Source organism: Vombatus ursinus, unplaced genomic scaffold (assembly GCF_900497805.2).
Source record: "Vombatus ursinus unplaced genomic scaffold, bare-nosed wombat genome assembly UNPS02014830.1, whole genome shotgun sequence".
NCBI classification, from domain to species: Eukaryota; Metazoa; Chordata; class Mammalia; order Diprotodontia; family Vombatidae; genus Vombatus; species Vombatus ursinus.
This window is the reverse complement of record NW_020954608.1, coordinates 3,801,769-3,817,386: the sequence shown is the minus strand read 5'-3', so window position 1 is coordinate 3,817,386 and position 15,618 is coordinate 3,801,769. Positions and strand designations below refer to the sequence as shown.

Below are 15,618 nucleotides of genomic sequence, written 5' to 3'. Positions count from 1 at the left end.
GCACTAAGAAAAAGTAAAAGCACATGTTGAGTACTCTTCACCACAGGAATCTGAGCTCTTCATTTCAGAGGGCTGCTATAATTACGCCTGCCTAGTGACAGTTCTCCATTTTCTAGATATAAAAAAGTATAAAAACTATAAAACGGGGTATCTAAAAGGGAAAAATGAAATACTTATAAAAATGGCACACCAGCTTTCAGAGAAACAGACTGACTGGCTGTTCCAGTAAGAAATAACTTCTAAAAGGTAAACAGAAAAACATGATGCTTCAAAGAATATTAAAGCTATTTTGTTCTTCCAGTAGCTATCATACTTAAAATGGGCAACATTTTAAAATGGTCCTAAAGAGCTCAGCCTCAGGAAGGTGGGAAAGGGAACACTAAATCCCATTGGATCTTGAAAAAATATAATGACAGGCACAGAATGTACAATATCAAAACTCTCTTACTATTTAAGTACTACTTGAACTTAAAACCTTAAACCTCTTTTACATGGCTATGAATATCTTGTCATTAGAAAGCACTAAGAATGTAGTTCAGTTTTATGGGGTTGAGAGCTGAGATTTTTTTTCATGCTAAAATGAGCAGTCTTAAGTGAGCAGCTGTATGTATCGATTAGGAGAATAAACAGCTTCATGTATATATGTCAAACTAAAATTGTCTTATTTGGTAGGCTTCAGCAGTGCTTAATGATCAATCTTAATTGCAAAGTCAAGGTTAATTCCATTGGCTGTTTAGAGGTGAATTTTTAATATAAGTCAACAGGTAAGCACAAGAGGATAGCATTGGCTTCAAATCAGCTAAATCATAAGGGCTGTACTGGGATATCTGCACAGATAGGACTATGAACTAATAAGATATTTCCCCCAAACTTTTTTCCTAGTTAAAGTTGTCTCTTCTATACGATCATCTGAAGTTACAATTGATGTAAATGGTACAAATGCTTGTTATGATTCTAAACTCTATTCTTAAAATATTACTAAACAAACTTTTGTGCTGCTCCATGCCCACAATTAAATTGGTTGATATTCCATTTGGGCAACATGTAGATGGGAGTCTTTAACTTCCCCAAAAGTATGCTAGCTCTGCTTTTCTCATACCTGGCATCTAAAGCTCATGGTTCAGACTTCAACCAACACCACAGATATTAGTATATGTCTGTGTATTAGTATATAGATATACATACTATATATAGTATATTTAGGGGCTTGTATGTGAACTTAGTGTGACTCAGAGCATGGCAAAAGCTTGCATAGCACATTTGATATTTGAGACAGTCTAATGGACACATAACTCTTCATTCATCTAGATTCTGAGTTCTATATTAAGTTAATCCATCAGAGAGAAAAGGACCTGGACTTCATTATCTTTATCCCTCACAGAAATTACTTTACTGAGTTATGATTTAATGCTATGTCCTCTGCTGTTACATAGGGATGATAGGAGAACTCTCTCAAATGCAATTCTATTTATTTTGCAACACAGTAGTTTAAGATATTGTAGGAAATGTCTTTTTTGTGAAGTTCCAAGTGAGAAATCCTTGTTCAGATTTAGCTTTGTTTTTTTTCTTAATTGTTTGCAGATGAAGGCTGTTGTTTCTTGTCACAAAGCAAAAACATGTAACTTTATGTCTCCCCCATGTCTCCACTTAAAAAGAAATCAGCTGCCAGAATGATTAGAGCCAAATTCACTGACTAAATGACAGTCATCAACTCATCTCTGTGGCCTAGGAACATCTACTATATCTGTTTCTTTTATATACAATCTCTCTTGCTTCAGTTCAAAGTGGAATGTATACAGCACATTAACCAGCTAGTCACCTCCCCAAATTCTCTTGAAAGTAGGTGGGCACAAATCATTAAAAAGAAAAACCTGCCAATTAAAATCTTAATTTATTTGCTTTCTTATACATAAATTTATTAAAGAGGGAGAGTCAGAATTCAGAACTGGAAGAGATTGTTAGACATCATCTTGCTCATTCCCATCACTTCACAGATAAGGTGAGTAAGACCCAAGGAAGTAAACTGATTTGCCAAAAGGCACCCCTTACTTAATAGCAGAAGAGGGACTGGAACTCAGGCCTCCTGACTCCTAGGTTAGCATGCTTTCCACAGCAATATATTCTCTATCCTAAGCAGGAAGGCAATTTCAGAAAAGGTCTTTTACAAATATCACACAATACAAAAATATTTTTGTAAAGTAGACAAATGTCGAGGATATTACTTATGTATTACTTACATTCTGTCTGAGAGAGTTACTCATCATCTTCTCTTTTTTGGAGGGAAAGGATAAGGTTGGACTATGACTTCATTGAAGTAGGGAGCTCCCACTGTTACCTTATTCATGCAGACTGGCAATTCAATTGGCATTTATAGTGTTACAGAGGCACGTAGAGGCACTGAAAAACTAAGTGACTGCCACACAGCCCTTAAGGCAGTTCATGTCAGAAGAAAGACACGAACAAAGGTCTTCTTCATTCCAAGGCCAACTAAATCCCATATGCTACGCTATCTCTCATCCACACTTTATAAAAAGATTTGAGCCAGGCATGGTTTATTCATAATTAATGACAAAAGTAGACAAAATCTACATCTAGGGCTTACATTACTGCAAGATTCAATAGTTCAATTGTCATTACTACTACAACTATTACTACTGCTACTGTTACAACAACAACTAATAATAATAATTATTATTATAACAACAATAATAATAAATACAGCTTGGTAGAATCAGGATGTGAGTTAAAAAACTGCCTCAGAAATGTACTAGATGTGAGACCTTGGACAAGTCACTTACCTTCTGTATGCCTCAGTTTCCTCAGCTATAAAGTAGCTATAACAGCACCCACTTTCCATGGTTGTTGTGGGAATCAAACAAGACAATATTTGAAAAGCACTGAACACAATACCTTACACATACTAGTTGTTTAATAAATGCTAGCTATTATTAATATTAATAATCATTCCGCTGAAATCACAGTAGACCAAGCCTTGATTCTGGTTCCTTCTACCACATTAACCATTACAGTAGAAAATATCTAGTACCTTGCAATGTACATAACAACTTAAAAATACCACTTGCATAGGCAGCTAGGTGGTACAATGGACAGAGCACTGAACCTGGAGTTAGGAAGACCTGAGTTCCAAGAGAGCCTTAGACACTACCTTTGTGACATTGGACAACTTATTTAACCACTGTCTGCCTCAGATGTCACACCTTGTAAAAATAGGGATAATAAAAACACCTACCCCCCATGGTTGTTGTAAGGATATTATCAGATAGTATTTCTAAAGTACTTTGCAAACCTTAAAGCATTATATAAATGAAAGATGCTATTATGATTGTTGTATTTATTAATATTATTATTATTATCTCCAAGAATTTCTTCTTTGTGCTAAATACAAAACCTATAAAAGTTCCAAAGCAGATCTTAAAAACTAAAATTCATTTCTTACCCTTTGTTCTTAACACATGCATTTTTCAAGTGAATGTAGCTGGAAGGAAATATACCCTGGAAAAGAAAAAATAGTTTTAATTAAGATTCCCCAAAGATCCTGCAGCCAGCTGCTTATGATGAAGGCAGGACTGGTTTTCACAAGTCATATGAAAAAAACCAGCCACAAGACAACAAAGCTACCATGAATGGGGAAAAAAAATCTAAAAACTGTTACCATGTAATCTATATAACCAGATTCTAGTCATTCCAGTTTAGTTGTTCTCATTTCAAACCCTTTTAATAATTACTAGTTCTCAAATTTAGGTAAATACTTCAACAGAAATTAAAACTAAAGAATAAAGCCTTCAAGAAAGAAATAGTATTATTCAGATAGATTCAAAATATGAGATGATCAATTATTTTATAGACAAGTTTTAACCCTCTATGTTAGAATGGAAAACTTTATACATTTTAGAGTATTTTACTGGAACACTTTTGACTTTCACCCTCCCAGTCTAGCCCATCGTTCCATTGGGATGCACATTCAAACATGACCACTAGTCACTGAGGGCCACAAACAAATATACACACATGTATGTGTGTATGTACATACACATGTGTATATGTGTACATACCTATGTACATATGTGCATACATGCCCATGTGTACATACATACATGCATAACAAGTTATAGCTAGTATTTGCTGACAACGCAGCATCAGCTAAGGCTTTTCATGCCACTGCTGCTGATGAGTGCCCAGAAGCTATATTAATGCACAGCTTTGTTTTGTTGACAACAAAGAGAAAACAAATGGGAAATGTCAAAAGGAGAGAAAGAGAAGCAACTTTCTTGTCCATTAGATGACTGAAACTCCTAAAGGTTTTTCAACCTGTCATCAAGTGACAAATGCAATGAAATATTCAGGCAAACAAATGCCAGTTGAATATTTTATCACTGAATTAAAAATAGAATCTTAAAAAGCACATTCAATATTAGGAAATAGGTATAAAATAGTCACCCGTACCTCTTTCCCATTATTTGTATTTATCTCAATGTAACAGACTTAACAAAGAGAAGAACTGGAAGAAAGGACCTCATGGATAGTGAAAAGATGGCAATTGTCTGGATAGACTTTTTTTCATTTTTTTTCAAATCCAATTAAAAATTGAAGCTCGATTTGCATCGGGTGGCAAATGATAAATGACAACTTTAGGTCAGTGTATAGTAGGAAATGAAGTGAGATAATGTTATGTCCCTTAGGTTCTCTTTGCCTTCAGAGTAAGCTTTAAGAAATAAAATTACTAAGCAGAATTAGAAAAAATGGGAGGAAGAGTATATTTAAAGCAGGCATCTTATATTAAAAAGTATTGGGTATGTGTATTTAAAATGAAAAATACTATAAAGTTTACATACCAGTACTAATAATTAACTGGCCATTAAATGACAGATTGGAAAAAAGGGGAAATGTATTAGATTACAAAAATGGATAAAAGAAATTATACGGGAAGTAGGGGGAGAGAGGAGAAAGATTAGATGTAAAACAACACTTTGCAGTAGCAAAGAACTACAAAGTACATGCCCTTCATTTGAGGAAGGATAAACAAACTGGATAAACAAATGTAATGTAACACTGACTTATTTGATGACTACAAAGAAGCATGAGAAAACTTCTACAAACTGATACAAAGTAAAATAAGCCAAACTAGAGAAAACAATGCCACAAAGACAATGTAAATGAAGAAACAATAGCAGCAAAACAATTGAAACTGAGCGTATAACAGTGAAGTATAACAGTGAAGCTTGGATAAAAATAAGAAAAGGCTTTGCTCCCCAGTCATTCATCTCTGCAAAACTTCTTTGAAGTTTTTGTTTATTTTGATTATATCTATTGATATTTACCATGTTAGATATTAACATATTTTAGCATTATTGTGAAAATAGTTTCGACCCTGTGGACTCCCTGAATGGGGGGGGGGGTGTATGTGGAGTGCCACACTTTGAGAACCACTAGACTACACAAATCTAGCACTGCAGTGGTGACATTTATTATTCAATTTCTAATAAGGATTCATATGAATATATAAAGGATAATGAACCCCAATTTTTGTCACTGCTATCAGGAATGAGGCTTTCCTACATTTTTATCTCCGCAACCCAGGAGATCTCTTCCATCTGTGTGGAATAAAACTTGAAGGAAAAAAATATATAGGTATAGATATAGATAGATATGTAAGTGAGTGTGTGTGTATATGTGTGTGTATACATATATATGTAAATATGTATACATATATATGTATATATATTTCCCTCACCAATATATCTGACAAGTAATACCAAAAATATTTTTTCATGGTCAAAAATATTTAGCTGATATTAATTTTTTAATGCATTCCCCAGCTCTCCTTTTTGGTTTCTAGCAATCTAACATGCTAGTCATTATGTTTATGCATAATGAGCTTACTAAGGTCCCCCAGATCAATCCACAAGATCCACATAGGATTAACATTTGGTCACCATCCTAAAATATAATCCAAGTTCAAAGGAGTTTTTAAAATTATTTAAATCTCCATTACTGTTGTCATGTACAATCCCCACTATCTCAACCAAACATATAATTCAAATAAAAATATTTTTGTTCAAAAATGCTTAGGACTAGAGTTAGAAACAAGTGTTTTTACCTTGATATTTGGGTTTTTTAAGGCAAATCCTCTGTACCAGCCTGTGGAGAAATAATTATATTTTGATAAACCAAAAGAATGAAAAGAACAATAACTCTTTCTGTCCTTACCAATGGGGAGATAGTCTACATATATAAAGAAAATATGTAAAAGTATGAGATTTATTAAAATGCAATAAATTAAATCCTGGGAATTACTAATCTAAGTATAACCTGTGTTAACAAAAGACTACAAATAAATGAAAATTAATTACAATCATATTTAAAGTCTTTTGTCCTTAAAAAACTTTTGACTTCAAAGTACCCATGTCTCATCTGGAAGTCTGGTCAAGAAAGCAGAAAGAATTTAAGAGACCTCCAAAGTTTCTCTTTATATTGTAATATGCAATAGTATTATGTCCTGTAGCTTTCTTCCTTTTTTCACCACTACTCCTCAGTCCTATGCTTGACAAAAATGGAACTGAAGGACATGAACCAGACAGATATTGATTATAGGAACAAAATCTCTTCTTGACGCAAAGGACTACTGGTAGAAGCCTAAGATGGATAGATGAGATGGGGCATGAGTAAGGATTGGCATCAGCATTTCTATTCAGACCTATTTTTGGAGTCTCATCTACTTTATCAACAGATTAAATAATGAGGATGCAGTCAATCTTTTTACAATTCTGGTTATAGGGGAGTCTCTTTACATTGGCTTGAAAAGGTAGATAGCCAGGTTACCAAAGGCTCTATCTCTAGCATGCTTGAGACACACAGGCAGAAGACATTGCTCAGGATGCATCTTCAGTAGTATGACATGGGCTTTGGACTGTTTTCTCATGGATAGAGAGAAATTTGAACTGTTCTACTTTTGTTATTTCAGCCACATCCCTCTTGTGACCAAGTGCAAACCAAGTAAAATGACAAGCTGGTTAACCTATGATCATAAGAAAAAGTGAAGTCACCTGCCTCAAGTACAGATAGAACCTATCCCTGATGAAAGCTTCGTGAGCATAGTGCACTCACTCATTATCCGAGTAAGCTAAACATGAGTTTTAGGGTTTTAGCAATATTACTTGACCTACAAATTAGCCAAATCACTAGCCAAATACTGTTTTTAAGGGGAAAAATATGTTTGCAACTGATAAAAATGGAGGTTATAAACAATTAATATTGATATGTAATTAAAACTGGATAGTATGAAGTGGATTTTTTTTGTAAGAATGTTTTGTAAATGATTAAGGAGAACTTAAGAATACCTTGAAACATTTTATTTTAGAAACAATTTTTATAAATGTTGCCAACTTTATATTTCAGAATTTAAGTCCTAAAGAGTAACATGAATAGGTAATAATGTATACATTCTATTAGACATGAAAAATAAAAGTTGCCTTGTTTCTCCTTTATACTTTTTCATTTTCAAAACTTACTCATTTAAATATAAAAACTTCTTTGCTTACAGACAGTAATAAAGCAGATTTGCATGTTGGTGCAGTAGACAGGTCACTAGATTTGGAATCAGGAAGACCTAGGTTCAAATCTTGCCTCAGACGCTTAGTTGGTGTGGGACCCCGGGAAAGATAGTTAATCTCTCAGATTCCCCATCTGCAAAAATGAGGTTGTTGGACTTGATGGATGGCCTCTGAGGTCATAAAGCTATGATCCTATGACCTAACTTAAAATAAAATGGAAGCCATAATTAAATACATTCATAAATTTTGTTCATTACACATAACTTTCCTCGAAGGGCTATTTTGAAACATGAAGCAATGTTGTTGTTGTTGTTGTTGTTTTTCTTGGAAGTTGCTTTAGACTTGGGATTTCTTAGGTGTGGAAAACTCCCAGTGTAAAAATTTAGCAATTTGGTTAGAATGTGGAGAGTTGCCTGGGGGCATTGAGGTGAAGTGACATTATGGTCCTGGTCACAGACCTAATATATGTTAGAAACTGGACTTGAACTTAGATCTTCCCAACTCCTGGAAGGATCTTCTGTCACTACATTATGTTGCTTCTTCTTGTATGCCAGCCTTTTATTGAATTTAGTCATTTTCCTTAGCAAACATTATTCAAGTCGTGTAAATGTGAATCCAAGTACTAGTGAGCTATGTTACAATAAGGCCTTCCTTTATTAGAAAATTTCTTAAGTAAATTGTCTTAGAGGGAAATTAGATATAAACTTTTCATGTGCCAATGTTATATAACAGTTTTTTAAGCACATGAACATAACTGTCTGACAATTTAGATATCCACATACCATATAAATGAAGAATTTTAAGGTTAGTTCACAAAATAAAGCAAGTAGTTTACATCGTTGCTGTAAATATTTTCTTGTGTTCAGATGTGAAAGTTTTAGGTAGAAAACACTGAGCTAGCAGGTTGGAGACAAAGGCTCTTACCCCATTGTGGACAGCAACTAGCAAGTTATTTTTATAATCTTTTTGTAACCATCTCCTCTTCTATACAAAGAAGAAACTACTACAGATGATTTTTAAGCACTAACCTTCTAGGATACCACAAATGGCATCTAGTCTGACATACTGAGTCAGGCACACTGTCAGAGTAGTACTTCTTAACATTAGCAAAAACGAAGAAGAAACAATAAAAGTGACAAATTTTAAAAATCACAAATTGTAAATTGATTTTTACTTTCTCTGACCTTATATAGATAGGGAGGGAAAATCTCTTACTAAGTGTCTCTCTGTGACCTATAAAACTTAAACAGACATTAGTTTTGTGTTTAGGAAAAATTTCATAAATGTTACAAAGTACAAAATGAAATGACAGTCCATGTCAGCCCAAATCAATTGTGACCAATAGCACACTTACCATCACATTTCTCCAGGATCTGAACAGTGTCTCCAATTTCCAATGATAGGCCATATGGGACTGTTCCTCGAAAACTGGCAATGACTGTAAAAGATAATTTATAGCATGTCATCTAATTTTCCAGTTTTAAAAAAAAGGCATACCATTTGTTGTTAAATGTTTATAAACTAGAGAATGGGAATGAGTTTATAAGCACTTAGATAATAAGCAACTTTGAAGACACATTTTAAATATTTGTATTTTGTAGGGAAATTATGTATAAACAATTTGCTCTAATTTACAGACTCAATAAAATGCTTTTCAAAAACACATTTCAAAAGAATCAATGATGTTCCCATGGGCTTTATAAGTTAGAATATCAACTAAAAAATATTTTTTGGTATATTTGTTAAAAGAATCTATGGTCCTGACTCCTAAGCAGTTGTATGATAGTACCAGTCACCCTGAGTGGCCCAAAATTGATCCTGTGAAATAATCAGGGATTGGGTTTGTAAAAAAAAAAAAAAGAAAAAGAAAAAGAAATAGCAACATTCAGCAATTGGCTGTTAGGGTAAAAGTTGGGGCAGAAGAACAGAAGAAAAAAATGTGGCACAGAGGATACCAGTCTCATGGGTTTACATAAGGATACTTAGAGCCAGAATGAAAGAAAATGACTTTTATTTTAACAGTCAGAAAGGAGGCAAAGGTAGAAAATATGGCTAAATACAGCAAAGGAGGAGGAAAATACCCAACAAGTGCCCTAAGATGAACCTACAAATAGCTTTTATCTACCTATTGTGAAAAAAAAATCCAAAACATCTGAAGAACTATCAAGTCCAAGAAAGTCAACTTATAGGATCATAGAACACAGGGGACCTTAGAAACCATTAAATCTAACTGCCTTATTTTACAGATTGAAAAATGAGGCACAGATTGCTGAAATGATTTACTGAAGGTTATTTTCATAGAGTGAGCAGTTAAGTGGTACAGGGGATGGAATGCCAGGCCTGGAGTAGGGAAGACTGGAGTTCAAATTCAGCCTCAGATACTTAATAATTGTGTGACTCTGGGCATGTCACTTAACCCTGTATGCCTCAGTTTCCTCATCTGTAAAATGAGCTGGAGAAGGAAATGGCAAACCACTCCAGTATCTCTGCCAAGAAAACCCCAAAATTGGGTCAAGAAGAGTAGAAATAATTGAACAATAACAACACCAAAAAAAGGATAAGCCTGAGGCTATTACTAGTAGGAATTTCCTAGTCTCTGGCAAATTTGTTCCCCTTCTCCATTCTCATCGCGCTTATCTCAGCAGGAACCAGAGCCTCTGGGTCAGAGACTAAGGCTAGGTTCCTGGCTGGGGACTCCTTACTCCCCACCTCCATCAGGAGAGATCTCTTCATTTGTTTGGCTATCAGCTCCACTCCTTGCATGGGTAGAACACTGGGCTTGGCATTAGGAAGACTCATGTTCAACAGTTCAAATCCAGCCTCAGATACTTATTAGCTGTGTGACTCCGGGCAAGTCACTTAACCTCTGTTTGCCTTAACCCACTGGAGAAATAAATGGCAAACAAGCCCAGTATCTTTGCCAAGAATACCCTAAATGGGGTCATGAAGGAGTCAAGACATGACTGAAATGATTGAACAACAATAATAAATTTCATAGAAATTATCATTATCATAATTTGAACACAGGTCTTTCAATCCAACTCCCAATGCTCTTTCTTCTATGCCACACTACCTGGATTAAAAAAAGATAAAAACTGACTTTTGTCATTTTATTCTGAATGTTTAATGTTATAAGCTAAACTTAAAAATACAAATCATTGTTTGTTCTCCAAGTTGGAAACAACACTAGTCCCTCCACAAATGATAAATTGGGCAAATAAAAATGTTCCAACAACCAACTCAAGAGGACTGTCAAGTCCCTTTATGAATTTGAACTAAAACTAATACCAGGAATTAGAATATAATACTCAAACACATGAGAGTTAAATCAAGAGGAAACAGATCTAGCATGACTACCAAATGAAAATAATTTAGGGAAACATTGGGTTATGATGTCATGTCTTTCAGCTGTAACCAGAAATACCCAGCATTGCCTAATGTTGCTGACTATTTTTGTCAAAATGTAGACTTTTTGTTGAGGAGAAAAATCAAGACAAATTTCCACTTTGTGGCAGATTATCTCATATGATGTTTTCCCCTAAAAATTTCTCATATGTGGGGCCAGCGTTATAAAAACAAACATAAAATTCACTTCAGATTGACTTCAAAAAATTCTCATTTAGAATTCACCTCACTGAACAAAGTACAGTTCCTTGAAAACCAAAGAATGCCATTGTGGTGAAACTGAAAGAGTGTAGGAAGTGCAGTCTGAGAAACTGAGTTAAAATTTTGATCCTTCCATTTATTATCTGTTGACTTTGGGCAACCAGTCAACCAAGAGACATTTACTAAGGACCTACTATGTGATAGGCAATGTGCTAAATGATGGCTGAAGAGACAAAAATAAAGTAGTCCTTGTCCTCAAGGAAAGTCAATGTGTATTTACAAAATCATGTAAAAATAAACCAAAGGTTATTTGGCACTGGGGGTGGCTGGAGGTTGAGGAGAGGCCTCATAAAGAAGACAACACTTACGCTGAGTTTTGAGGGAAATGAGGGGGGTAAGAATACATTCCAGAAATAGAAGATAGGTTGAACAAAGATACTAAGAGGAAGACAGAGTAGTGCCACGTGTGAAGAACTGTGAGAAATTATACTGGTTGGAAGGAATGAAAGTGAGTAAAGAGTAATACAGAGCAAGGCTGGAATGGTAGGTTGCCAGAGGATTTTGTATTTGATCTTAGAGGTAGTAGGGAGCTATCAGAGTTTATTTAGAAGAGGAGTGACACAGTCAGACCTGTGTTTTTAAAAACAATCACTTTGGCATCTGTGTGGAGAATGAAATGGACAGAGGAGAGATTCAACCGAGACAGAGAGATGAATACAGAGATTATCATACTATTCTAGGATGTTGGCAATGAGAGCAATACAGTGAAAAAGCAGAAAATTCCCTAGGGTGCAGGCCATGTGAGTAGACAGAAGGGGGACAAATTATGAAAGTAGAGTCAATGAGAACTAGCAACTAACTGGATAAGCAGCAAGTCACTTCAACTCTGTCCTCATTTTCCTCATTTGTAAAATTAATATATTGGAATAAATTACATCTCTGGCTCCTTTCAGCTATCATGAACTTCTCAGCAGATAGGAAGTAGCATACCAATCATTATAGATCAGTTTTGTTATGGAAGGTTTTAGTTCCATAAATTATCTAACACAATCTTACATACAGGCATAGGCCTATTCATATGTGATGGTGAATTTCAAAAATAAAGCTCTACTACCCACACCCTAAAAATGCATTAGTCTAAGACCCCTCCTGCTGAATCCTTTTGAGTATGACACAACTTGGTATTCATAGCTGGAAGATGTTCAGAACTTCACATGGATACCTGACCCCTCAGCAAAATAAAGGAATAGGAAAAGACAATGAAAAAAGGGTGTGAGGGTTATAGGAGTTTATCCCCACGCATAAGACAGGGAATTCAATGAACTTAGTGAACATGCTGGTCAGCAAACTCTTGAGAGTATGGCCAGGATGACCAATAACAATGTTAAACTGAGGCCTATATTACAACTAGTGAACACATATTTATTGTTGTTCAGTCGTTTCAGTCTTGTCTGACTATGAAAGAGTCATGACCCCATTTGGAGTTTTAATGGCAAAGATCCTGGAGTGGTTTGCCATTTCCTTCTCTTCCTCATTTTACAGATGAGAAACTGAAGCAAACAGGATGAAGTGACTTGCCCAGAGTAACACAGCTAGTATGTGTCTGAGGCGGGAGTTGAGTTTTCCTCCAAGCCCAGTGCTCCATTCACTGCATCAAGATAAACATTTGCTGAACTGGAGTGAAAGCAACACACTTCTGGAAGTTATCCAACACATTGGCTTTGGTCTGTACACCCATGAATGGTAATGGGCATTCAAAGGATCAAAGTGACTTTATTGCAACTAGACACTCAGCTTGAAGCCAGTGCAAGAAGCCCTGAGATGCCAGCTCCAAGACAGAAGAGGAAGTACAAAGAGGAAGGTAGTTCTAAGCAAAAGGTCAGTGGATCTGAAGCTAAGTCTTTCCCCTAGATCATAATTGCTCATGTTTGCAGGAGAACGTAATCTACTCAGAGAAGTGGTGTAGGGAAAGGGCAAGAAGTACTAAAGAAAAAACAAGATAACAATCTTCAATAAAGGCTCAGATAATATTTCCAACAATCTACTCTCATTTCATTTATCATTGCCAGAGGGAGTCTTAGATAAAGCCTTTCTAGTAAATCCCCTTGCTAGTCCACAAGTGTGTTGCAATAAAAAAAAAAAAGCTACAGAATAAACTGAATTTTCTGCTCTGTTTCATTGTGAAATAGTGGTTTCCTTTTTGTAGAATAAATACCAATTCTCATTTCACAGCTCTCAAATGCACATCTTTCAAAGAAAGATGATCTAAGCCAGGCAAACTATCACAGGATTTTAGTTTGCTTTTCATTTTTTAATATGTACTGATAGCTATAAAAAGAAAAATCACAAAGGAATTAACTCATAAATATGATTAGGAGTAATTAAGGGACAGTGAAGTACTTGAACAGTTATTCAGTGCTCATGGTTAGGTCATGCTAATATAATAAAAATTACAATACAATCAAAATTAATCTACAGTTTTACTTCCATATGAATAAAATTACCTAATGAAGTATGTTATAAAACTAAAACCAATAACAAAATTAGTTTGAAGGAATAAAAGTTCTGTAATCTCAAAGGGAATAATAAGAAAAATTGTTGTCGTTCGTCCTTCATTCTCAAAGAGGACCATGACACCAGGAAGGTGATGCCATGACTTGCAAGTAAATTGGATTTAAGTGAGGAGGGCTGTGCCAAGTCACCAGCGTCACTTTCTCCTCTGGAGCCATCTGGGTCCAGTGGCAAGATATAGATCAGAATAACTGGAGATCATCCCCAATGAGAAAAAAATATGAATGAAGGTGATACAGTATTGTCAAACCTTAAAGTGTATTATAAAACAGAGTCACAAATGATATTTGGTGCTGGTTAGAAAACAAAAAAGTAGATCAATGTAACAAAAGTCAGAGAGAAAATTTATAGCTATACTCTTTATAACAGCAAAAAAAAAACCCAACTGGAAACAAAGGGGGTGCCCATCATTCAAGAAATGGTGAAAAAAAAACACAGTTGTATATTAATGTAATGGAACAATATGGTGTAATAAGAAATGGTTAATGTGAGGAATTCAAATAAATGTGGGGAGACTTATATGAAATAAACACACACACACACACACACACACACACACATACACACACTGGCTAAAACAATGTAAATAGAGAAATCCCTAACTCAGCACATCCCTAATCTCAAACTCTTGAGTAGCTAAAATACCAGCAACAGTTCCAGAGAAAATATAAAGAAATATAGCTCTCTTTTCAAGACAGAGAGAGCAGGGAACTAAAAAGAACTGAATATTATCATCCAGAGGCAGTAAGACTGGCTAGAGAGTTGGATTAGGGATCTATACGCTCTTAAAATTTGAATCCTACATCATAAATAAGCTGTGTGACTCTGGGCAAGTCAAAACCTCCATCTGCCTCAGTTAATTCATCTGAAAAAAATGGAGATAATAGCAAACACCTACCTCACAGAGTTGTTGTCAGGCTTACTGAGACTGTGTATGTAAAATGTTTCAAAAATCCTGCTACTCAAGTACCAACTCTAATGTTGTACATGGTTGCTTAATTGCTACTCTTTGTCACAAGAAAGAGTTCCAGTGGTGGTAGGAGTATATCCTACACCCCTGTCCCCTTCAAACTTATCGCAATGTAAAAATATGAAAAACTAATTTTTAAAATGGGCAACATAAGTGGCAGCTCTGCTTTTGCCACCAAAGACTTGATAAAAACCTTCAATTGCATAGAAAAATTACACATAGTTTTATTCATCTCTTCCCATTCTCCCCATTTGTTTCCTGTGGATTAATAAACATTTCAATAAGCCTAATTTAAAGTGAAGTGTTTAAAAATCTGAGATCAACCACTCCCTCACATTTCCATTATATCTTTGAATGGTATTTCACAAATATCCACTATTATCATCTGCTATGATATTCATTTAAATAAACAGAGAATGCTGATTGCCAACATATTAAAATTGAATAGCTTTGAGCAAGCTAGGAAAGTATACAATATTTTGCAACTATTTCCTAACCAAAACCAAAGAAACAGAAAGAGAGAAAGAGAGAGAAAGAGAGAGATCATCTCTCAGTCATAATAAAACTACCCTATCATTCAAAGTTCTACATTCACTTTCTATTCTTTAAAAGAACTAAACTTTTGAAGTGAAAAAGCTATGTACTTAAAAAGCAGCAATTTAATACTTTTCTGAGTCTTAGTTTCCTCATCAATAAAATTGAGATAATATCTTTGTTACCTATCTTGAAAGACAGCTATAAGGATAAAAGCATGCAAATGTAAAACCCCTTTCTTTATAAATCTTAAAATAATATAAATGTCAGTTACCATTACCAGAACTCTATGATGTTCAAAAATCTAAATTAATTAACAAAACTTGTATAAAAGTGATGATTCAATGCAAGATAAATCACTCTTCC

At 34.9% G+C, this 15,618-nt stretch overlaps 1 protein-coding gene across 1 annotated transcript in view; it reads right to left on the bottom strand.

Moving 5' to 3' along the window:
- DOCK4 (dedicator of cytokinesis 4) overlaps window positions 1-15,618 on the bottom strand; it is a 525,552-nt gene that overhangs the window by 289,837 nt on the left and 220,097 nt on the right. The window contains exons 2-4 of the mRNA XM_027838880.1: window positions 8,926-9,009; window positions 6,119-6,159; window positions 3,458-3,513 (exon numbers count right to left, since the gene is read on the bottom strand). Coding sequence (XP_027694681.1) covers window positions 3,458-3,513; window positions 6,119-6,159; window positions 8,926-9,009 — 181 coding nt within the window. The remainder of the gene's footprint in view (window positions 1-3,457; window positions 3,514-6,118; window positions 6,160-8,925; window positions 9,010-15,618) is intronic.